This window comes from Alnus glutinosa, chromosome 3 (genome assembly GCF_958979055.1).
Source record: "Alnus glutinosa chromosome 3, dhAlnGlut1.1, whole genome shotgun sequence".
NCBI classification, from domain to species: Eukaryota; Viridiplantae; Streptophyta; class Magnoliopsida; order Fagales; family Betulaceae; genus Alnus; species Alnus glutinosa.
The window spans coordinates 32,536,841-32,562,923 of NC_084888.1; the positions used below are offsets into that span (position 1 = coordinate 32,536,841).

Consider the following 26,083-nt stretch of genomic DNA (forward strand, 5'->3'; position numbering starts at 1 on the left):
AAGAATATTAAAATGGAGTATAGAAATATTTAAAGAGTTTGATGTACGGTACTTTTTGAGAGGTAATTAAACTAAACTATAAAAATATGAATTTTATACTCAAATTTAGTTGAAATGTTATTATATAAGATAGTTATATCAACAAGTTTAATAAGTAAAAACCCTTTTGAGTAGAAATAAGACCTTTTATTATTATTATTATTTTTAACACTGAACCACTTCTCATTCAATAAAAGATGATCAAGGTCTCTATAAGAAACATCAGATATAAATAAAGGCATATCCTCAAACCAACATTTAGTACTACATTTTGAGGAAGCCTCCCTAGCTATCACATGGGCAACAACGTTAGCTTATCTACAACAATGGACCCAAGAACAAGAGGATAATCTCGAAGAATTCTGTCTAATTGCCTCCACAAAATGCCCAATCTGAGTATGAGAAGATCCTGGATCACAAATTCCTTAAATCACTTGTAGAGAATCACATTCACAAACAATATTAGTAAAACCTATTTCTTTACAAAATGTAATGGCTAGGTGGCCTGCCATCACCTCTGCCAACAAAGGGTCCGCCTCCACCTTGCACGCACAACATTTGGTCCCCCACAACCAACCATTCATCATTCCAAATAACACAACCCAAGCCAATAACACCAGCCCTTAAGTTAATGAAGGCATCCCAATTAGCCTTTACAATCCCCAAATTCGGAGTTTTCCACATTTTGCTACTGTCCAAAGTGTCAACACACGGCTTCACCACCATCTGCTCCTTCACATTGTACAACCAAAAGTCCTCAATGATTTTAGAGGCTTCTTTAAAATCATTAGAGGGGAAGAAAACTGCTCCTCAAAAACCAACTTATTTCTTCTCTGCCAGGTACTACGAAAAAAAAAAAAGACACCATAAGACCCAATAACTCATCATTCAGCTTATTAAACAAGAAAGAAACAAACTCTACCATTTTTGAAAAAATAGAAGGACATTTCTGAAAAATAACAGGATCACTTCCCCAAACATCTTGAACACTAGGACAAATCCACAAGGCATGGATAGTGGATTCCTCCTGAATTTTACAGCAAGGGCACAACTTGTCTTCCACCACTCCTCTCCTAAATAAATTTTATTTAGTATGGAGCAAATTATGACAAGTTCTCCATAGGAAGAATTTAAAGGAGTTTGGAGCTTTGATAGCCCAAAGCCTTTTCCAAAAATCATTTCTAACAAGTTTGGTAAAGCATTCCCCTTATTGTCTTCTCAACAACTCCAAACCCAAATGATAGGCACTTATTACTAAAAACATTCCATTAGAAGTACCATTCCAAATAATTTTATCAGGTGGCAGGGAATGACATAAATGATTATTTTTAATAATCCTTGCCTCATTAACTAAAAAAATGCTTTCAATAAGAGAGCAATTCCATCCTGGAAGAGAAGGATCAATGAGTTCAAACACCATTGCATCACTATGAAGAATAGACACATGGGAAACAATCAAAGAACAAGCATTAGGCAGCCATTTTTCTCCCCATATTTTGATTGAATGCCCATCACCAATTCTCCAAATGATTCAATGAGAGAGAAGATCTTTAGCCGCAATAAAACTTCTCCAAATAAACGAGGGCCTTTTTCCTAATTCAGACTCTAAGAATGAGGAATTAGGATAATATTTGACTCTAATAATATGAGAAATCAAAGAGTCCGGGTTCTGAATTAACCTCCAACATTGCTTATTAAACATAATTAAGTCCCTAAAACCAAGCCCCCCAATAGTTTTCGATCTCCCAATTTTTGACTAACTCATCCAATGGATTTTAGAGTCATTATTTAAGTGCCCCCACCAAAATGATTGAATTAGCCTATTCAAATCTTTGCAAAGGCTAATAGGGAGAAGAAAAATACTCATGCTATAAGTTGGAATGGCTTGGACAACAGCCTTTAAAATAACTTCTTTACCCGTCAAAGACAAAAAATTGGTCTTCCAATTATTGAGTCTTCGAATAACTCTCTCTTTGATTTATTTAAAGACATTAATTCCATTTTTACCCATCAAAGTAGGAAGACCCAGGTAAGAATCATACCTATTGGCTTCAGAAAGACTAGACAAAGCCAAAATCTCCTGTCTTCTTGAGAGGCTTGTATTGCAACTAAAGAAAACAACAGTCTTGTGAAAATTGATCTTTTGACCAAACCCTCTTTCTTAGATATCAAGAATATTTAGAATTCTTCTCCATTCCACTTGATTAGCCTTACAAAAAATCAAACTATCATCAGCAAAAAACAGGTGAGTAATCTTAGGGCCTTTTATGGAAGTATGAACACCAGAAATAGCTCTCTTCAATTGAGCATACTGTAAAAGAGACTTGAAAGTTTCAGCACATATAATAAATAAATAAGGAGAAATATGATCCCCTTGTCTAATCCCTCTGGAAGGAAAAATTCTCCCCACCACATTCCCATTAATCACAACAGAGTAGTTAACAGATCTAACACAAGTCATGATTAATTCAATCCAAGCATCTGCAAAGCCCAATTTAGACATAACAACTTCTAAAAAAGACCACTTAACCCTGTCATAAGCTTTACTCATGTCAAGTTTTATACTCATATAACCAGTTTTGCTCCACATTGTAGTTTGCATAGTGTGCATTGTCTCATATGCAAGAATAATATTATCGGTAATAAATTGGCCAGAGATAAAAGCACTTTGAGAACCAGAAATAATATCAGGCAAAATAATCTTAAGCCTATTTGCAAGAATTTTTGATATGATCTTATAAATCACATTGCAAAGGATAATAGGCTAAAATTCAGTCACATAAGTAGGATTCTTAATTTTAGGGATAAGAGCAATACAAGTGGAATTTATATGGGCATCTATTCTACTAGTTTCAAAAAAAAATACATCACTACATCACATACCTCTTAGTGCAAAATGTCCCAGTTTTGTTGAAAGAAAAAGGCTGGAAAACTATCCGGGCTAGGGGCTTTGAAGGGAGCCAATTGATTGAGGGCTACCTAAATTTCTTCCAAAGAGACAGGTGCAGTCAAACTTTGATTCATTTGGGGAGTAACCTTCCGAGTGCAAAAATCAACTTCCTTGTCTGTTTCAACCGTGTACATCCATTGAAAATAGCTAATAAAGGCACCTTCAATACCCTTTTGGGAGGACCACTTCTTACCATTCAAATCAACAATTTCCTTTATAAAATTCCTGCGATTACTTTGAGAGGCACAAGCATGAAAGTATTTAGTATTTCTATATCTATATTTCAACCAATCCTCTTTGGCTCTTTGCCTCCATTTAAGGTCTTCAATTTCATGAAGATTATCCAATTCCTCCTTCAAAAACGTCTCAATCTCTGCTTTTCTCGGGTCCCCTTCCTGTTGCACCTCTTGTAAAGCTTTCTCCAAATTTTGAATATTAATATTATCCTTACCATCATGCATTCTGGCCCAACATTTTAAATATCTTCTAAAATTATCAAGTTTTCTCCTTAGAATAGCCCACTTATCAACATAATTATCTTTGACTCTCTAAATTTTCTTCATTAATTTTTTTGTGTTTCTTATGTCTCACCCAATCAGTTTCAAAATGAAATCTCTTATTCTTTCTCCAAGAAATTCTACTAGAATTATCAAAGGAAATGAGTAAAGGACTATGGTCAGAATGATACCTGGGGAAAACATTCATGTCAACCACATCAAACATCCTACTCCATTATGGATTTGCAACCGCCCTATAAAACCTCTCCAAAGTAAGAGCCCTGCCTTCCCTACCATTTGACCAAGTATACTTTTGGCCCTTATAGCCTAAATCCCACAAATTACATTCCATCAAAATTGACTGGAACAAAGTCATATGCTTTTTTGGTCTACTGGAAGAACTCGACTTCTCTGAAAGGGGAATAATTTCATTAAAATCACCACAGACTAACCAAGGGGACGAATTCAATTCTGCCAGAGTCTTCAGCAACGACCATGATTCCTCCCTTTTAGCCAATTATGGATTTCCATAAAATCCTGTGAACTTCCAGGAAAAGCCAAACTCAGGAGAGTTAATAACATCATTAACATGTTGTTGACTGAAATTTTGTACCTCCAAATCCAATTCTAATTTCCATAGTAAAATTAAACCACCACTAAGCCCTTTACAATCAACTGTAAAACATGTTATCAAAACCAAGTTTGAATTTCAAAAAATATGCCATCCTCTGGATAACTTTAGTTTCCATAAGAAAAACCAAAGTGGGTCTCTTAGTCTTCACCAAATGGCAAAGTCTGCAAACTGTCCTGGGGTTTCCAAGCCCCCGGCAATTTCAGCATAAGAAAATCATAGTGAATGGCGAGGTTGCTGCTCAGTAGCCTCCGTCGAAAAAAAAAAAGCTAGAAACTTCCCTGCATATCTCAATTTTCTTCTTCTTGACACAACTTTCACCTTCAACACTGCCTAAAAAAGGAAAGGCTGAGGATGAATCTTCATCTTCAAGAACAAACTCACTAGCAGATTGTGAATGACCCCTAACTTTCTTTTTCCAGGGCTTTCTACCACAAGTGTTAACAGAAGAAGGCACTTTTTGAGCTAACAAAGGGTTGTGGTGAAGAGTTTTATCACCCTGAGTTAATTCCAAAACCGGTTGGGACACCTCTACATCAACAGAATAATTTTTTTGATTGAGCAAAATCCTCCACGTGGCCACCCTTTTGAAAAGGTTTAACTAAATCTCCAACTAGTTCAGTCCATTCCATGCATTCTTTCATTGAGTTCCAGCAACCAAAGTATCTTGTTCGGGCAATGTCTTTTTTCTCCCCACTTTTCAAGTCATTATTAAGGACAAACTTGGAAACTTCAGGGTTTGTGGAGAGGCGGGAAAAGTCATATGACTTCATGCAGGTCTTCAATGCACTTTTATTTCCTCCTGCCCTCATATCAGTATGCAACACCGGTTGGCTTTCCATCAAAGCAGCCAAATTCATCACCACATCCACACACCTGTCCACTTTCTCCGATTTTTCCCCCCTTCTCCGACAATTTGATCTAGTTTTTGTGCACGTGTCATCTCAGTATCATCCCCAGTCTTTTCCTCCCTACATTCTCTAGATATGTGTCCTTCCTCTTTTGATTCACGTAACCTGCCTGGAGCCGTTGATTCCCCTGGGGGCAATAGATCCCCACCGTGCCTTTGATCAACAAGTTTCAGCTCCTTGGATTTCGAACTTCTATCACCAGTGCTCAAAACACCACGAGAGGAGGAGCAACCACCACCACCACCGACGTTACCATCCAGCTTCCAAATATCATTTTCCTCGCTAGAACAAGACTGTGTTCTATTACGATATATTTTATCAGTTAAGATTAGACTAATTGTTATTTTAGTTAAGTTTTTGTTAATTAGTTTCATTTCTGTTATTCGGTTTTGTATGAGCTGGATCCTAGCTGTACAGTTGAGTTGGATTCTTAGTCTTAGTATAAATATTTGGCTCTCGGTTGTAATTCATTTACGCACTTCTATCAATACAATAAGATTTTTTTCTTCTCTCCAAGCTTTCTTTCATCACTTTCCTTTCTAAAAGTCAATATGGTATCAGAGCAACCGTCAATGGCGTCTGGCTCTTTTTCTTTTGCATTCTCTAATTCTTCTAGTCCTTATTACCTTCATCACGGGGACAGTCCCGGCTTCGTTCTCGTTTCTCAACTTCTCCAAGGAGACAATTATCACACTTGGAGCCACTCGATGATCATGGCTTTAACAGCCAAGAATAAGCTCAAATTTGTCGATGGATCACTGAAGAAACCATCTACTGAGCTTGAAGATGAATTTCACGCATGGAATCGCAGTAATAATATGGTGTTATCCTGGATCTTGAATTCCGTGTCCAAGGATATTGCGACGAGTGTGATCTACATCAATTCGGCTGAAGAAATGTGGACCGATTTAAAGGATCGTTTTTCACATAAGAACGTGCCTCGGATTTTTCAATTGCAGAAGACAATTTCTTCTCACTCACAACAGAACCTCTCTGTCAGTGCGTATTATACTCGACTCAAGGGGCTTTGGGATGAATTGACCAATTACAAGCCAATTCCACAGTGTTCCTGTGATACTCTGAAAATTCTTGCTGATCATTATCATCAAGATTACGTTTTTCAGTTCCTCATGGGACTGAATGATAGTTTTGCTCAAATCCGAGGGCAAATTCTCCTTATTGATCCATTGCCGTCGATCAATAAGGTGTTTTCTCTAGTGATTCAGGAGGAAAGGCAGCGCATGATTTCTATTAATCCTGTTCAAGTTGAAACTGCTGCACTGCTGACGAAGTCTGCTTCACAGTACCAGAATCAGCCGAATCGTACTGGCAAACCACCGTTTCGCAAAGAAAGACCTGTATGTACTCACTGTGGTTTACTCGGTCACACAATGAAGAAATGTTACAAGCTCCATGGTTATCCCCCAGGGTACACATTCAACAAGAACAAGCTGAATTCTTCTTCAGCTAATCAAGTTCAAGAAGCTGATCAACCTTTCCAGGTTCCTCAGCTGTCTATATCTCAGGAGCAGATTCAACAGTTGCTGGCTCTAATCAAGCCGTCCACTTCCAATTCAGTTGCTGAAGTTTCATCACCTTCAGCACATCAAGTCGTCAACTCTCAGGACCATTTGTTTTCTAATATGGGAGGTAATGGTTCTCATTCCATTCCTTTTTCTTTTGCTTCTTTCCTTTTCGAAATTGAAACATTTTATGGTTAATTCTGTAATTTCCTCTGCTTCTGTTTCTGTTTCTTTGGATATGAAGCATTCCGTGTTTTCAACTTCACATTTACCTCCGCATATTTCATCTATTAATCTTCATTCTTGGATTATCGATACCCCCTGGCCAACTTTCTTTCCACTATATATCCTCTCGTTTTCTCCATTGTGGTTCAACACTATTGCCTTTTTGAACTGGGAAAGAGACCCTCAGCCACTGACCATAAGAATAATCCATTTCCTCCCTTGGTTTACTTCTATTTTGCAAACTGAAGCATCCTCCTTTACCATGCCTTATCACCCCACAATGAAAACAAAATTTAGGCAATCTCTCATATTTAAAATCAATCCACGCAGATTTATTTTGGAGGTGCAAAATTCGACCTCTGGTTAGAGGCTTTGTCAAATCCAGCATAACTCGAACCCTCAGATACTCACCCCATCCAGCTTCACCGTCTATCACATCCACCTCTTCCACATAACCCATTGATCTACCAATTTTTAGCCCAATCTCCTTTCCCATACAAGCAAGGGGAAGGTTATACATATGAATCCAAAAGGTAGCTCTATCAAAAACCATTTGGGAAGGTGGTGTAGTTCCATCAAAATCAACAACCGAAACTAGACACTCATCAAAAAGCCAAGGTCTTCCTTCTAAAACCCTAGCTTTATCCCATTCATTATCAAACTCAACAATAAACAAATTTTCTCCAAGAGTTTTGAAAGATATATTACTTGCCTGCCTCCAAGCGCGAGATAATGGACCCCTGAACAAGTCCTTAGGAATCACATGGTCAGCAAGAATCTTCCCAACAACACAGACCTTCCCCCTCACTACAACGGATCAAGTTCTTCATTTTCAACTGTAACTCCCAAATTTTCTTCTTCCAGAAGAGAGAACTCACCCCACATGTACGTTAGTTAACACCTCCTCCGTAAACCAACCTCATCACACCGTGGCAATAAACGAAAAGGAGAGAAAGGAAGAACAAAATAGACTCTCAACCGTTAATCAAAACAGTTAGAGGAAGAGGCTTCATCTCTAGGCTTACGAGAATGCTCAGAGAGAAGAACCACTATGTAGCTTATTTTGGTATCTCAGTTTGGAAGTGGTTATGGAGTGTCAAAACAGTAGAAATAAGACTAAAAAAAGAAAAATGGTTGAAATGCTATATATACTTTTAAGAGAAATGATCCCTACACTCATTTCTCACAACAGCTCCACAACAAGCTGACGTGGCTGGTAATATTTTATTATTTTTTTTGTTTTGTTTTGTTTTCTTTTTGTAAAAAAATAATAAAATATTACCAGCCACGTCAGCTTGTTGTGGGGCTATTGTGAGAAATGAGTGTAGGGATCACTTCTCTACTTTTAAATATGGTAGTAAAAATTATTATAGATATATCATATACAAATTAACGTGTTTAAAATTTAATGATAATTTTTATTGTAACAGTAACACCATAAAGTAAATACTTGAAAGTAGCCTTAACATTTATTCTAAAAACAATTTATAGGAAAAATTTTGTCTTTTTCTGTGAATTATTTTTTGAACAATTGAAGATGCGAAAAAGTTGAGTGAAACTGAGGGAGGGTTGAAACGCACCGTTGAGATCAGCGTGGCCCCAGCAGAAATAAACGGCCGCTTCTCCCAAAACGACGTCGTTGGCTATACATACAGACAGACTGTCCAGGCTGATTGGCTGAACCAAAAAAGCTACTTTCTCCACCAAAAGGCGTTCGCTCACTGAGAAGAGAATCTCTGCGCAATTGAAACGAATAAATTTGATCATCCAAAATGGTTGAGGAGGAGTGCTTCTTGATTTGCTGAGAGAAAATCTATATTATTATTATTTTTTTTAAAAAAAAGAGAGAAGAAAAAACGATGAACGTGATCCACCCATCGGTGCACCCAGTGGAGGCTCCACCGGCGACCGACGCGGCCAATGGCGCGGTGCCCAGAGGGAGGATGAAGGACATCCAGGGCATGCCCGGCACGGCCGGTGGCCTCGCCCTCCGCTTCTCTCAGTTCGCTTTCGCAGTCCTCGCGCTCTGCGTTATGGCCACCACCAGTGACTTCCCTTCCGTCACCGCTTTCCGGTACCCACCACCGTTGTTTTTTTCTTTCTTTCTTTGTCGTTTCTTTTACTGGGTTTCGTAGGTGAGAGAGCTGGTTCTTCGAATTTATGGGATAGTTTGTTGGGGTACTGGGTCTCCTTAGGAATTGGGGCTTAATAGACTGTTCCACTTCTTCGGATTTGTAAGACCACTGGTTGTTACAAATTATTCCTTGACTATCGAATTTGGATGTTGGGTATGAATTTTACAAAGGCTTACTACTTCTGAACCTGCTATTGGGCGTCCATAGTTTGAAAGGAACATGTGCTTTATTGCTTTTTATAAGGGGAATCGGTGGGTTTAGGACAGAGCTACTGGCGCTAAATTATAGTAATAGGCCCTAGATGAAGAAATATTGCAACTAGCGTTTTAGTTCTCCTAAGAATGCATATCACAAGTAGCCATTCATAGTTCTTGCATAAACTGCACTTGCCTGGTTTTTATTGTCTGGAAGAAAAAAATAGAGCTGAACCCCCTGTATATCAGGCTAGCTGAGCTTTTTAGAGTGTGTGTGTGACACTCAAAATCTCTGAGAGGTGCATTTTTTCTTGTCTATTTCCTCATAGATTTAAAATTATGCTTACTATAGAAACATTGGTGGAATCAAATTATATCTGACTTTGTGTATGCAAGTTGGTTTCTGAAGCCATCCCATTAGTTTAAAACATGATTTTTGCTTCTGATATTCCTCTCTGTGATAATGTGCAGGGTGATTATATGTGGTTTTAGTTTTTGAGCATTGGGTCAATCTCGTGCTCTTTTGTTTTCCATCTCATAGCATAACAGGTGTTATGGTATTTGCTGTTCCAGCTTTCTTGTCGCTGCTGTTATCTTGCAAAGCTTATGGAGCTTCATTCTCGGCAGTCTTGATGTATATGCCATTTTAGTGAAGCGCCGTTTCCGGAATCCCAGAGTTGTCAGCTTGTTTGCCATTGGTGATGGGGTAAGATAACTTTTGCCGGGGATTTAATGCCATGGTTGAGTGCTTTGTCAAATTTTGTAATATTTCAGATACTGGCTACTATTATATGTTCTATAGATCTTTTATCCTTACTCTTGTTGCCAGCCTGTGTTACCCCAATCCTTCACCCCACCATAATTGTTTTTTTTTTTATAAGTAAAAATTCAATAGAAAGCGCAGAGGGGCGCAACCCTAGTACAAAAGAAGTATACAAAAATGCCCATAATCAAAGGAAAGAAACGAACAAAAAAGTAAAAAATCAGTGAACGACATACTACCTGGGCTATGTGCTGACACCCAAAGATATAACATATTAAGCACATTTCTACAAAGAGCCCCATTCGGTACCTCCACATCCTCAAAAAGCCTAGAATTTCTCTCACGCCACAAGCCCCACAAAACACAAAAGCCTATAATTTCTCTTACGCCACAAGCCCCACAAAACACAAAAAGGAACCTGCTTCCAAATACGGAAAACAAGACCACGACCCAACAAAGCGCCCCAACCACTTAATAAATCTAAGACACTACTAGGCATAACCCACATTGTGTTGACGCAATATGACATGGAGTGATTTATGGGCTGATTAATCAATTCTTTACATGGATTATGGATTTATGGAAGAGAATGGAGTGAGAGCTTTGGTTCTTACATGTGGCTGTGTGGCCTTTTATCTCCAAAGCCTTTTAAAGTAGTTTCTCTTCATCCCGCCCTCATTTAAATACTGCTTCTTGTTCAGCTTGCTAACCTTTTACAGGTAAACATGGTTTCATTTGGATTTTGATGAACCAAAACTCATATGGTCCTCACCTTCTTTTTTCTTGTTTGTTTAGTATATTATCCTGACTTTTCCAGATCTTTTGTTATCAGTGACACCAATTTGGTGGAATTGTGAAATCTCTTGATGTGCTTCGTATTTGGCAATGATTTTTGAAATTCTGAAGCCCTCTTATTCCTTTAATTTATTTCTAAAAATAATTAATGCTCCAGAGTTCTAAATATCATCATGAGAGAGTTTACTCTAAATAAATGAATTTAAGTTGGTTTTTTAGGCCATTAAAAATTGCCCAATCTCAGAAAGAAGCCTTTGGCATCAAAAGAACTTGGGAACATACTTCTTCTTCGGCTCCTAAAATGCTAAACACATGGTGTTTCTGTTGCTTTATGACTTTGGAGGAGAATCTTGAGATTAGAATAAGTCAGTGATTGTGTCTTGGTGTTTAGTATTCCGCTCCCTTTGTTTTGTTTCGTTTTGTTTGGTGGAACCCTGCCCTCTTCTACTTCTTCCCTGTTTTTAATAATTATTTTCCATGGTTAATAGTCATAATATTTACTTCACCCAGGCCCATAACCATCTTTGATTCAAAGATTTCCGAGTGCATTGGAACCATGGGAGCAAGGATTCTGTTGAGAGGGATCACTACCATCCAATGTTTGAATTGAAATGGAGAGCAGTAGTTTTGGTTATAAATTTCGAACAGTATGCCAGACCTTTTTCTTTTTCCCTTCTCTAAGTTAAATTGATTAAATAGTGACCACCTTGTCAAGAAAAACTAGATTTTGATAAGTAGATCATGCAAAACTGAGTTGCTTGATTGATAATCTGGATTCATACTAGGTTTCTGAATGTTATGCAATCCAATTCCCTGACTCAGGTTTCAGGAGGGACACCCTCAGGAACCTCCCACACCTTGCTTTAACCTTTACCGTTCGAATTGCTATTCTATTGGCCCAATTCAAATTAAACCAGCATTACTTGCTAGAAAGTTATAAACTTTTGTTTGGTGGACTCATGAACCAATCATGGGATATATAGACACATGTTTTTTCCGCATATGATAATTTGGTTGATTTATTTTCCAACCTGAAAGATGGTTTTTTTCCCCCCCCATTTATTTACCCCTTTCTTTTTTATCACTACAGATCACTTCGACGCTCACATTTGCTGCAGCTTGTGCGTCTGCTGGTATCACGGTCCTTATTGGCAATGATCTGAATGCTTGTGCAAAGAACCATTGCGCTAGATTTGAGACAGCTACGGCTATGGCATTTATGAGTTGGTTTGCTGTCTCGCCATCATTTCTTTTGAATTTCTGGACTCTGGCATCCAAATGAAATACATGCAGTTTTATTCTGTGTTTTGGCATGATCTCTGCGGTCTGATTCATCAAGCTTTACGCGAGATATTGTAATTATGTAGCTGCACCTAAAGCTTCCTTGTCAAATGTTTGAAGTATGATATGTGGAGGCAGAAAATCTGTACCTTTGAGTTTTTGAAGAAGTATATTATCTAAATATTGGAGTCGTGGGTTCCCTGTGTATGACCGCCAAACGTTGATACAAAAAGAGCTTTGAGGAGGCAGAAAACCTCCATTTTTTTTTGGGGTGCTTAAAAACAGAGTTCTGTTCTTTTTTTTTTTTTTTTATGAAAATTATGTAAATACAAATTACGTGCCATCGTATTTAATGAATCAATACTATGGCCATACATAGTACTAAGACATTAGCCTATAAGTTGCTCTCTCAGTAACTCGACTACAAAGCTACATTTTATTCAATCTTATACTCAACGTGGTGGCTGAATTTTAATACCAAATGTTACAAAAAAAATTGAGTAGAAATTACCATTAAAAACTAACTTGCATGATGTTCAAAGCTTATATATACATAATTAATATTTTACTTAACGACAGATAAGATTGTTACATTTTTCACTAGTCCAAATGGCACATACGAATTGGGTTTTGTTTTTAAAACAAAACTCAAATCTGCTTTGAATTTTACGGCCCAAATGATTGGTTCTGCATGGGTTTTTGGAATTTTGGGTTTGGATTCAACAACATTGGCTTTCCAATGTGGCATTTGGAAACATTCAACTCCTCTCTTATCATTAACAAATTAACAATTAGGTTTCAAAGATAGCAACCCTAACAATTTTATTGGTGGAACATTGGTCATTATTGAAGGAAAAGTTTTGGAAGCCATGTAAGAGATTTTCAACTGACCTTTTAAATGAACTCATAATAGCTAAATATAATTATCATGAGCTGTTTTATCCTTTTCAGCATATGCTTCAAAATAGAACATTTCCATCCTCTTGGGATAGTTGGTCACCCATTCTATGGTTTTGTCATTTTATGTTTTTTTTTTATTCATATATTAAGGTTTTAAAAAAACAAAAAAAAAAAAAATTAATAGGTTTTTTGAAAAACACATTTTATTCATCAAGGAACAGTTATTTTTCTCATTTTTTAGAAGAATACTTATTTTGATATGAAAATAATTATTTCATAGGAATAACGTGCAACCAAATAAAAGAATAATTATTTCATTATAGGACCTATTTCGTATACCAATCAAGACGGAGACATATTACATGTATATTTTTTGTACATTTTTTTTAAATCAATCATGAAAATAACGTTTGGGTCTTATAAATCTAATAATTAAATTAGAAAAAAAAAATGCACAAAGATGTACAATAATCATTTTTCCAAAAATAAATATTAAACCTTCGAAAAACAAATAAACAATAATAATTATCTAATTTAACATCTATGAATTGTTGAGAAACGGTGAACCCACATAGCTGCTCCGCCCGTGGGCTCGATCTCTACGGAGTTACTTCGGTGAAGTCTAAAACACAAACTGGAGGAGCTCCTCCGCTGAATACGAAGAGTTAGGGCTTTCTTCTTTCTTTTCTCCTTGAGTTCAAAATCCAAAAGCCATGTCCGGCCTCCACCGATCCTCTAGTGGTGCTCCACCCAAGAACGGCCTTCCTCCCCAGGAACTCCTCGACGATCTCTGCAGGTCTGTATCGCTGCTTTCTCTCTCTCTCTCTCTCTCTCTCTCTCTCTCTCTCTTTTCTGATTCCTTTACGCGCTGTTTGGTCACCGGGAAAACGTTAGAAAACAGTAAAGTCTTCGAGTCTTCTAGAAGATTCGGTCGAATGGACTGTTATTCAGTTTTCGCTCCCTGTGATTTCTTAACAATTAGAATGTTGCATGCTTGCCCCGTGCACATCGTTTTGTTTCGATTTAAGTTTTAGGGTTTAGTGTGCTTGTCACTGCATGATAGGAAATATGTTTTGGTTGGTTTTGTTTCTTGATTGTGCCAAGAAAAGCGAAACTTGGTTGTGAAAGTTTTTTAAAATTGTGGATGATTGGGGGTTTTTGTTAAGCATTTGGGGCATTATTGGTTGCAAAGAAAACTAAGGAAATGAAGAGAAGGCAATTTGAAGTGTTTGTGCTTATTTTGTTGTTTCGATAGCGAGAAAAATGAAGAACCCATCTGAACTAAGCGGGAAACCATGAGTTCAACCAAATAGCTTTGTAACTGTTGGTCATTGTTGATTTCGGTGGTAAGATGTTGCTGTAGTATGACATGAGCTTCTGCCTCACTGAAAATACGGAAGGTTGAACTCTTTCAGCCGATATGGCAATGTCCTATAAATTGATGAGTGTACTTGTTTAAGAATCCATCACTTGGTAATTTGTGCTCGAGTTCTTTGAATAAGTTTCCATTGATTAAAAAAAAGTGTCCAAGTTGAATGTCATTTATAGGACACACTTCTGGTACTCAATTGGTCATGGCAAGTTCAGCATGTTAGTACAATAGTGGATTGAGAAATTTCCCGAAACCGTTTCCGAGAGAAGTGAGCCATCTATAACTGTTTTTACATAATTTCATGGTTTCTTGTTATGTACATGTTAGAGGCATTTGCAGCTGTGTTGTTTGGATATGCAAACTCTCATTATGGTGGCAGAAAAAGTGGTTTGAGTTTCATAATCAGCTGATCTATTATAATTGTGTATTTCTTTTCTTAGATTTGAAATCTTTAGGATGGGGAACCATTCCGCTCCCTTTCTTTTGTTTTGTTGGCAAAATTTTTACACCTCATTCATTTCTAGCTCTGATTTTTTTTTTTCTATTAACTTTCTGCAGTCGGTTCGTTTTAAATGTACCAAAAGAAGACCTCCAGTCATTTGAAAGGATTTTATTTCTTGTGGAGTATGCACATTGGTTCTATGAAGACAATTCAGTGGAAAAAAATCCATCGCTGAAGTCATTCACTCTGAAGGAGTTCACTTCTTTATGTATCCTGTGCATTTTCTCCCCCCTCCACTTGCGCGCCCCCCCCCCCCCACAAAAAAAAGAAAAATCAATTTCCATTATATATTGTCATCTACTATTCTGCTGTTTGTGAAAACTCAGTGCAACTCTATTCAATTTATGTTTTGCATCTTCTGGTGGAGTGAGCTATTACACGATTTCCTTGTCTATTTTTACTGTTCTAGAAAAGCTACATCAAGCTAAAGACAAATGCAACCTGTTTAGACATCAAATGTATCACCTGTTATGTGGGTTTCATTTATCAAGCATGGCACTGTCCCTCAGTTATTACTTAATTCATATAATTGGTGTTTCTGTCATTCTTGTATCTGGATGCTTTCTTGGCCCACCTTGTTAGGTGTGGAATTGCAATTCACCTTCAGGGGCATGCACATGCAGAAGCAGACATTTCTGTCTGTGCATGCATGAACACTTGGACACGTAGACAAACACTCCTACACACATGCAATCAGACTACCTTGTAATATGATAATGTCATTTGATTATGTGGTAATCCACACTGGGAAGGAAGCATACATTAGATGTCTGATATCTTATGCCAAGTATTATATTTCACCGTAAGATTTGAAACTTTTCAGTGGTATTCTATCAAAAGAATCTGGAAGCTTGTGTTGGTTGTTTTTCCAGCTTTGTCATATTCTTTATATATCGGGAAATTTTATTGATGATTAGTGTGGTCGTTGCTCTCTTGATCACCTTAGTCAAATAAAAGAAAAAGAAAATAGCTAATCCTAATGTATAGTTTCGTTCCAGAACTCTATAATCTCTGTTAATATTAAATGTATATATATTCTCTATCTTCATGAATCTATCGATGATTTCCTTGACAGATTTCAGTGTTTAACAGTTGTGACGTCTTAAGACCTTATGTTGCCCATATAGATGACATATTTAAGGACTTCACTTCCTACAAGGTCCGAGTTCCTGTAACAGGATCAATCATTTTGGATGAGACCTATGAACGGGTATGTCTTAGAGATGAAGGCCAAAAGTCATTGGGCTTTTTTTTTTCTTTTTAATTGAAAAAGGTTCCTATATGTGTGTGTGGGTGCATGATATAGTATTGCTATCATTCTAATTTTCTTATTTTACTAAGCTCTAGAGTTGGTGATGCTATACTGTTGTTTTGTTGTGAAAATGCATGATCATGTGTATTGACATGTGTCTACCATCAAGCACCATTGGTATAAAATTGGATTTTTCTTGAAGTGGCATGAAGTTATTGCTTTTCACCCTTTTCTTTGTCATCATGAGTGATTAAGCCTTCCAAGTAGCTAATTCAAAAAGAAAAGGGAGGAAACATGACATGTAATTCATAGTATATGGGGGTTTAATGAAGTATTTGGGGAAAATTGGAAGCATTAAATGTTGTTTGAAGCACAGAATATTTGACCCTGAAATTATAGAGGACATCAAGACTTTAATTTAAATAAAAAATTCGAGCATTTAGAAATTTTTGGATGTGGAAAGGTTAGGCATATGTACATAACTAATACATGTATGTAAGAGTTTCTTCTTGCGACCTTTCTCTTAAAGGTATGCCTACCTGACTTTCTGTTATCAGTTCTAAGACTCCAATAGTTCCAATCTCCAGGCAGTTCTTCCATTTGATAACCGTTTCAAGGATTTTCTGTTTGTATTTGAACTTTTTGACACCTTATATCTGGCGAATGATTGAGTTGGACTTATATTTAACATTTAGTTTCTACTCTTGTTCATGATGTTGACAGTGTCTACTAGTGAAGGGTTGGAAAGGGTCAAGCTGGAGTTTTCCACGCGGCAAAAAGAGCAAAGACGAGGAAGACGATGCATGTGCCATCAGAGAAGTAAGCTTCTTTCTTATGATGTTTACTGACTGTTTTGTATACCTGATTCATTTATCTTGGTGTTCAAATTGAAGTGTAGACACTAATTTCATTGACTCGAATCATTGGTCACGTGACAACAAGTTGCAATGTAATTTTTAAAAACTGGCATTAATTTTTTGTCTTCAATTTCTTATTTTGTTGCGGCTGGAAAATGTACACATTTGTTAGCAAATTTGATGAAGATGAATATTATCTATAATTAGAATTCAGCCTTTTGAATCTATGTGATGCATCTTCTTGACTGATAGAAACAGTTAATTGGGAAAGCTGCAATTGACATGGCTGGGGAGTTTTCAAACCCCTTCCTGTTAGATGATTACAACCTCCATTTTTCAGTAACATGAAGAAGAGAAAAATAAAGAATATTCTGGGTATTTTTTTTTCCTCCAGTAAGTGTAATATGCCTATTTCACTATGGAGCATTTCCTATATCATTCTTTGCCCTTCCAATGTATAGTAGGAAACAAAAGTCACGATTTTGTCATTACCCCTTTACCTTTCCTAATCTGCCTGTGTCACAACACAACACTTTTGAATGAAACAAGTGATTCACAGTGTTTTTTGTTGTGCTAGCTTAGGAAACTCGTTGAATGATATGAATGTTGATGCATTTGTGCTTGGTGGTGAATGCAGGTCCTGGAGGAAACAGGTTTTGATGTTTCTAAGCTTATTAACAAAGATGAATACATTGAAGCGATATTTGGACAGCAGAGGGTGCGGCTTTACATAATTGCCGGTGTGCAGGATGATACTGCCTTTGCTCCCCTTACCAAAAAAGAGATCAGTGTATGTGATGATTTTTGTAGATATATTTACATAAAGGCCTTTTGTATAGGCCACTCCAATAAAGACTGATTCTTAAATTAAAAAAACATAGCAAAACAGAAAGGTACTCCAAAGTATAAACTAAGATTCACGAGCATACAGCTCATTCCCCCTGACTCTAGTAAAACTTAATTTGATAAGAAAGTGTAAGGGTTGCAAGGCGCACGTGTGGCATGATTCGAACCTAGGTTCTATGGGTTCACTTGAGACCAACACCTTGGCCATTGGGCCATTCAGTTCGGTTGGTATAAACTTAAATAAAACTGAACCAGCAACTTTCTATTTGAAATAAACTAATTTTAAGACTCAATAGTAACTAACCTAACCTATGAAGGGTGCCAATAAGGTCCCACAATGACACTAGACTGCAACTCTTAGAATCTGGTGCTACTTGATGTTGTGTTTTCTTCTTATGCTCTTTGTTGGGTGCATCACCCAACCAAACACATTTTCCATATCTTTGTTTTTTGTTTCTAAATGGCAGCAGAGAAGATTATCTCCTAGCCTCTTAATACTTTCATCAGAGGTAGGTAGATTCTAGACTTTGTTCTCATTGCCAATGAGTGTGTTGGTATAGGATTAAATCCGGGGAGCCAGGTGTGCTGTTCAAGCTAGATATTGAACAGGCTTATGATGATGTTAACTAGGAATTTTTCTTGTATATGTTGAGGAGATGCGGTTTTGGAGAGAAATGGTGTCAATGGATAGCGCATTGTATTTCTTTGGTTTCTATTTTGGTAAACAGCACTCCAATGGGTGTTTTTAGCAGTTCTCGTGGTTGGAGACAGGGATACCCTTTGTCCTCCTTACTGTTCGTTATTGTTATGGAGATGTTATGTGGGATTATTTATGCATTAGTGAATGAGGGTCTATTTTTAGGTTTTTCTGTGGGTTCTAGGCATGATGGTGCTTTCAACATTTTCCACCTTTTGTTTGCGGATGATACTTTGATTTTTTGTGGGGCTAATCCAAATCATCTTTGTAACTTACGTTGCTTGTTCTTATGCTTTGAAGCAGTTCGGGTTTGAGGATTAATCTGGCTAAACCAGAGTTGGTCCCCATTGGCAATGTTATTAATATGGAAGTTTTGGCCAGCATTTTGGGTTGCAGGATTTCTTATCTTCCTATGACATATTTAGGCCTTCCGTTGGGAGCTTCGTTTGAAGCCAAATCTGAATGGGATGGCATTATTGAGAAGATAGAACGTTGTTTGCCTAACAGGAAGATGATGTATTTGTCCAAGGGTGGGAGGGTTACCTTTATTAAAAGTACTTTATCTAATGTGCTTGCTTACTTGTCTCTCTTTTCCCTTCCTGTCGGCGTTGTCGACTGCATAGAGAAGTTGCAGTGGGACTTTTTGTGGGTGGTACCGGTGAGGAGTTCAAATTCCATTTGGTTTGTTGGTCTAAGGTTTGTTCTCAATCTCATAAGGAGGGTTTGGGGTTCGTAATTTAGTTTCGTTCAACTAAACTCTTTTGGAGAGGTGGCTTTAACGTTATGTTCATGAAGAGAGAGGCTTTGTGGAGGGTGGTAATGGACTCTAAATTTGGTAGTGTGTGGGGTGGGTAGTGTTCTAATGAGGTTCACAGGTCTCTCTAGACACTAGATTTGAGGTTGGTGATGGCTTTAATATTAGATTCTGGCATGATGTGGTGTGGAGATCAAGTCCTCTAGGTAGTTTTTTCGAACTTGTTCAGTTTGACTCGTTGTAAGGATGCCTCTGTGGCTGACCATTTGGTGCTTTCGAGCGACTCTCATAAGTGAAATATTAAATTTCAATTTTCTCAGAGCGGCTCATGATTGAGAGGTGGGTCTCTTTTGTTCTTTAATTTGTTGTACTCCCTCAGATTGAGACGGGGCAGCAAAGACACGCTTTGTTGAGTTCCTTCCAATATAGGTTTGTTCAATGTTAGATCTTACTACAATGTCTTTGCTCCCCGTAATAGCATTCATTTCGCTTGGAAGAGCATTTGGTGAAACAAGGCACTTTTGAGAGTGATGTTCTTTGCTTGGACAATTGCTTTGGGGAAGATCCTAATCATGGATAATCTTTGAAAGTGATCTTTTATTTTGGTTGATTGGTGATGTATGTGCAAGATGAGTGGGGAGTTAGTGGACAGCTTTTTACTCCATTGTGAGATGGCTAATGCCCTATGGAATACCATTTTCAGCCTTGTAGGGTTGGCTTGGGTTATACAGTAGTAGTACACCTTTTTGGTTGTTGGAAAGGTCAATATGGTAGGTTTCGGGATGTTGCTATGTGGAAGTTGGTTTTGTTGTGTCTTATGTATGTATTTGGGGGGAAATAAATAATCGATATTTCGAAGACTGAACGGACGATGGGGGATCTAAAGAATTTTTTCTTTAAGACTCTTTACTTTTGGACAACTGCCTTTGACTCAAATATTTCTAGTTTTCATGTTTTTCTTGAGCTTTTTTCTTCTTCTAGTTAGGTGTATCTCTTGTATATTTCCTGTGTACTTGGGTTGTGCCTTTTGCGCTTTTAAATAAATTATGTTTATTTATAAAAAAAAAAATAGATAATTGTTTTTTGAGAACCATTCCGATCAGGCCCTTGCATTTCTTGTTAGAAGGTGAGATTCTCTTAATGGCTTGACAAAACTCTCCCATTTTTGAGGGGGCTTATAAAAACTTAATTTCAGCCATTGGGTTCACAAAGCAGATGCTCAATAGGTTGGGTTTAATCCCACCCATTCTTAGGATACTTGATGTAGCCTTTGGACTACTATTATGACTTTTATTTGCATATAAGGCTATGTTTGTTTTGGCGTAAAACATTTTTTGGAAAACGTTTTCCTTATTTTCTGATGCTACTATAGGGGAGAAATTGGTTTATGCCATCAAAAGGCATAAGCAATTTTCCAGAGGTTCTCTGCCCCTCTCCCCCACAACCCTTCTTCCCAAACTACATCACCACCCACCCCTGTAGTAGAATCCAGTGCCCCTCCCCTTGGCGCCATCCTCCATCACTCGGCTGCCATCCCCTCTACCGTGTTCCAACTTTCGTCCCCTACAGCGACACCCTCAACCTTCCTTCCCTACAGCGACACCCCACCCACAAAGGAACCCATTTGCCCCCTCCCTCTGGTGCCACCCAACTTTGATTGTTGCCCACCACCCTCCTTGCTCTGTCGTGACCGTCACACCCCCTCTGTTGCAGCCCCCACAATTCCCCCACCCCACCAACAAAAAACTCATCTTCCCTTATCACAGTCCCTCCTTGTCTTGGGTTTTTGCAGGGTGTTTTTGTTACTTTTCAATTGTTGGTCTCTGGTTTGTTTTCAGTTTTAGTAGGAAAATATGTTTCCTACCAATCAAACAACAGAAAATATCATTGATGTTATTTTCAAGGTCTCAACCAAATAGTTTTAAATCAATGATTTTCCCTGAAAATATTTTTGATTGTCAGAAATCATTTTATGCCAAAACAAATACAACCTAAGATTATATTCAATTTATCTAAACCAATTTGCAGGAAGTGTTGGTGGCTTGATGCTCCCATTCTTCTTCCCCTCCTATAAAAAGAAAAAAGGTAAAAAATGAGTAAGAGAAACATTTTATTAGTTTAGTTAGAATGCTATCATTTACCATAATGTCTTTTGCAATTTGAATTTACATCTAGCTAAAGAAGGTTCATTTTCAAGCCTGCAATGCTTTGTTCTTTCATTTATATTTAACTTGTTTGCTCGGCTCCTCGGACTCTTCCAAAAAAAAAATTTGGAGTCTGTCTTAATCATTGTTGGACAGAATGTTACACTTTGCAACTTGTGAAGAATTACAATATTGAACTACATGCTTATTGTTTTCTGCTTGCAGGAAATTGCATGGCATCGGCTTGATGAACTTCAGCCAGCAAGTGATGATGTGATATCTCGTGGGATGACTGGCCTCAAGCTTTACATGGTGGCCCCTTTCTTGGCGTGAGTACTTTTGGTCTATAATTCTTATTATTTGCTCAGGTGTTTAACATCTTTTGCAAGTCTATAATAGATTCAATGTCTTCGTTCAGGTCTTTGAAATCATGGATTTCAGCACGTCAGCCCCCCTTGGCTCCAAAACCTGATATGCCTCTCAAAGGTTTTTTCTCCCCTTTTTCTTAGAAAATCTGATAGCCTATTAACACATCAGGTCGATATGAATCTAATAAATGGTTACAGGAGATAGGGAAAGAAAAAGAAAAGAGAAAAAAAAGGCAAAGAAACTCAGATATTAATAAGACTTGTCGAAAGAAATCTCTTGTTCCTTTTGGGTTCTTTTAAACATAAGTAGAGCTAATCTTTATATTGAAGAATGTTTCATCCCCCTTTCTGGAAGATTTCAATGATGAGGCATAAATTTAAGTGATGATTACAGTTTTTTCTTAATATTATTATTATTTTGCTACCACTTCTAGCTATAGATGATTATCTCTATGGTCTGCAATTAGAGCTCTCCATTAGACTTGTTGAGAATTGATGGGGAATTTAGAAAATTTTGAGTTCACTATAGCTATCTGAATTCCAGCATGTTTTCTAGTTCCAAGTTCTCATGTACTTTCCTGTTTCTCTTGGTGATCAAACATAGAATGCAAGAAATGTAGCGAGAGTCCAGGACAAAGAACCACACTGATACCATATTGATGCTTGTCTTACAAAAGAACATATCTTGTTCCTTTTGGGCTCTTTTAAACCTAAGTAGAGCTGATCTTTATATTGAAGAATGTTTCATCCCCCTTTCTGGAAGATTTAAGTGATGATTGCAGTTTTTTCTTAATATTATTATTATTTTGCAACCACTTCTAGCTATAGATGATTATATCTATGGTCTGCAATTAGAGCTCTCCATTAGACTTGTTGAGAATTGATGGAGAATTTAGAAAATTTTGAGTTCACTATAGCTATCTGAATTCCAGCATGTTTTCTAGTTCCAAGTTCTCATGTACTTTCCTGTTTCTCTTGGTGATCAAACATAGAATGCAAGAAATGTAGTGAGTGTCCAGGACAAAGAACCACACTGATACCATATTGATGCTTGTCTTAAATTGGGTACTTGAGATAATTTAGTGAGGTACCCAAGCCAAATGCCCTAATATTCTTATGTACAATCATCTACTCAACTCAATTCAATTAAGATTTAATCCTACTCAAAATTGGAGTTGGATTCTCATCATTTATTAGGAGTCATCCATATGTATTCTTTTCCGCTATTCTATTCAATCTAAAAACATATTCTCTGTTGTCTCCCTAATTACCATATCATTTTTTCATTATTTCTACCCATCATTTTCCTGTCATTTTAGACTTCCTTCTATCTCTTTTAATTCCCTCAATTTGGGTTAAATAGCTGTTTCTCATCAATATATTAATCACTCTCCATTGCATATGACCAAAACATGTTAAGCAGCTTCCCTTTATCTTTTCCTCTATACGAGCCTCCTACCTTTGAGCGGACGACTTCTTTATCTTACCTATTCTTGTATTTCTACTCATCCATCTTAACATTCTTGTTTCAGGTACAATTATGTCATAAATATGCTGCTTTTTAACAACCACAAATTTCTATATCATAGCATATTCCTGGTCTTTTTTAAGTCATATATAAATTTTTCTTTAAGTTAATAGGTATATTTAAAGATAAACAAAACAAAATGAGGAAACTATACTTACCCCCTTCAACTACAATCCAATTTGCAACATTTCCCAAACTTTGAAAATTGCAATTGAACCTCCAAACTACCTAACCTTTTTCACTTAGCCCCTTTTGTTAGGCTTTTAATGGATATTTTACGTCATGTGTATCCACGTGACCAATTTTCTGTTAGATTTATTAGAAATTTTAACGGAGGGGGCTAAGTGAAAGGGTTGGTAGGTTTTTTTTTTTTTTTTGCTCGGGGGGGGGGGGGGGGGGGGGGGGGGTTGCAAATGGAGTGGTAATTAAAGGGGGTAAGTTTAGTTTCCCTAAACAAAAGAAATAGGATTTTCAGGTTAAGGAATATTATAGTTACACGATACTCTTAATATATTTCTCGACTTCATCCGTCCTTTTTTTAAAAAATTATTTTTGGCCATTTTATCTTATCTAAAATCATACTCTCTGTTGTCTCTCTAATTATTTTATCTTTTTTTATTACTTCTATCCAAGTTTTTCTGTACTTCCCTCTACATCTTTTACTCCCTTAACTTCAGTAAATAACTCTTTCTTACTAGTATATGAATTTGTCTCCAATGACAACCATATTAAGCGAGTGAAATGGAGAGTAACCATTTTATGGTCCAGATTTTGTTTTGTTACATCTAACGATATACATGATGTCATGCTATTTACAAATTTTAAGTGACGTTTTGAAATGACGTGGCAACATATAAATCATTAAATCTCTTAACTCTAATCTAGACTATAAAATGGAGAGGATCCTGATTCTTTTTAAATGGGTGACTTTCCTTATCTTACCTTTCCTAGTATTGTCACTAATTCATCTTAGAACTCTCATTTCAACTACGCTCATCTCATTAATATATTGCCTCTTAACAGCCCAACATTCTGTCGCATGCATTCAGTTGGTCTTATAGTATCCTATAGTATTTTTCCTTTATCTTGATAGGCATTCTATTGTCGCACAATGCTCTAAATCTAATATCGGTTTCGGCTCTGTGGCACCGAAGTCAACGTTTTCTCTTGTGAGGCCAATTGGACTAAGGGGATGAGTGCTGGCACTTTACTGCCCAACATTAAAGTATCTGTCATTCCCCTTGCTAGATCAAATAGGGCGTGTATGTGAGGTTTGAAGATGCCTGTACCTTTCCACGCCATCGGTCAGTAATACCCAATTCGCATAAAGGGAGTGCGCCTTACTACTTCACTTCATCCACCCTTTTCTTATTCTTTTTGTCATTTTATCATATCAAAGAACATACTCCATGTTGTCATCATAATTACCATATCCTTTTTCATTGTTTATACCTGAGTTATTTTAGACTTCCATCTACTTTTTTTCACTCTCTTAACTTGAGTTAAATCATTATTTCTCTCCAGTATATTAATCAATGTCTGTTGTATACCAAACCATGTTAAGTGTCTCCCCTTCATTTTTTTTCCTCAATAGAAGCCTCCCTACCTTTGAACCGATAACTTTTCTTATCTTACCTTTCCTAGTATTCCGTTTATCAATCTTAACATTCTCATTTCGGCTTTGCTTATTTCATGAATATTTTGCTTCTTAACAACCCAACATTGTATATTACAGTATATAGCTAATCTCATAGCAGTCTTATAAAATTTTCTCTTTAACTTGGTATTTTATGGTAACACAATACTTCTGTACATCACATGATCTGCCCTTTTCTTATTTTATAATGCACATTTTTCTCAATATTTTCCATCCTTATGAATTATTGATAATCACTCTGTGGTATCTCTTGACCATCAAGTTTAACTTTCCCTCCATTCTTATTTTTACTTATACTAAACTTGCACTCCATATAATAGGTTGAAAATCAAGGATAGTTTCGTTGATATAATTATGCTGTCCATTAACCTGCCGGAACCCTCATCCTTTCTTTGAGCTTAGGACCTATTGTATACAAATTTAGTACACTATGCACTGACAGAGCCGGAGTTTGTTTGATGAGAGTTCCTTTCTCCTGTATGCAATCCTGCATTCTTGAAATGATGAGGAGTTTCTTTGATATTTTGTGAAAACCTTGGTGGTGTGCTAGTTTTCTTCTGTGCTTTTGCTGATGAGCATGTTATGATTTTTGTTTAGGAATATGTGTCTGGAAAGCAAAGAACAATTCAATAGGGAACAGCAGCACAATAATAACGGAGAGCCAGTCGACTAAACCCGAGCCTGATGTTCACCCTCCTGACACGGGACCTGGTAGGAGCTTCAGAAACTTCAGATTTGATACTCCATCAATCTTGCAAGCAATGGAAGCTGCTTTTTCTGCTTGAAGGCCAACTCTCTCTTTTCTTTGTAAAGTGGTTTGAGTTCACATGGCTGGGCGTTTTCCAACCATTTCACCTGTATCACTGAACACACTGATCAACCTTCACGCAGGCTTGGTAGGTGTACAAGCTGTACATGTTTGTGTCAGATTTTCAGGTTTGGGTTATATGTATATTCTGTATAGAATACCTTTTCTTTCAAAAATATGCACTTCACTTTGTTCAGCTTTGTTGCTTGCAAGTTTTACGTTCATGCTTGAGCGAGTGTAGCTTGAATGGGGCTATTTTTCTTTCCTTCTTTTCCCCCTCTGGGTGCGGGGTCAAGTTGCCCTCCATAATTCTACACTATTCAGGAACCCAGTGTAGAGGCTTTCGTCATGTCACAATGATAAAACTCAAACCTGGGTTATCATGGTTGAGGACTTGAGGTTAGGAATCTTTGAGGATACACTCAACCTTGAGGGCCCGTCGATGCATGCTGCA

At 37.2% G+C, this 26,083-nt stretch overlaps 2 protein-coding genes across 2 annotated transcripts; both read left to right on the forward strand.

The window, feature by feature from the left end:
• Positions 1–8,445: 8,445 nt before the first annotated feature.
• Positions 8,446–12,210, forward strand: LOC133862464 (CASP-like protein 5A2). The gene is made up of 3 exons (XM_062298296.1): positions 8,446–8,850; positions 9,679–9,811; positions 11,754–12,210. Exons 1-3 carry the CDS (start codon positions 8,636–8,638, stop codon positions 11,943–11,945), a joined length of 540 nt encoding a protein of 179 aa, XP_062154280.1. The 5' UTR covers positions 8,446–8,635; the 3' UTR covers positions 11,946–12,210.
• Positions 12,211–13,398: 1,188 nt separating this feature from the next.
• On the forward strand, positions 13,399–25,825 carry LOC133864454 (mRNA-decapping enzyme subunit 2). Its single transcript, XM_062300794.1, has 8 exons — positions 13,399–13,640; positions 14,775–14,926; positions 15,801–15,928; positions 16,694–16,789; positions 17,465–17,617; positions 21,494–21,597; positions 21,687–21,754; positions 25,419–25,825. The coding sequence occupies exons 1-8, from the start codon at positions 13,558–13,560 to the stop codon at positions 25,604–25,606; spliced, it is 972 nt and encodes a 323-aa protein (XP_062156778.1). The 5' UTR covers positions 13,399–13,557; the 3' UTR covers positions 25,607–25,825.
• Positions 25,826–26,083: the final 258 nt, after the last annotated feature.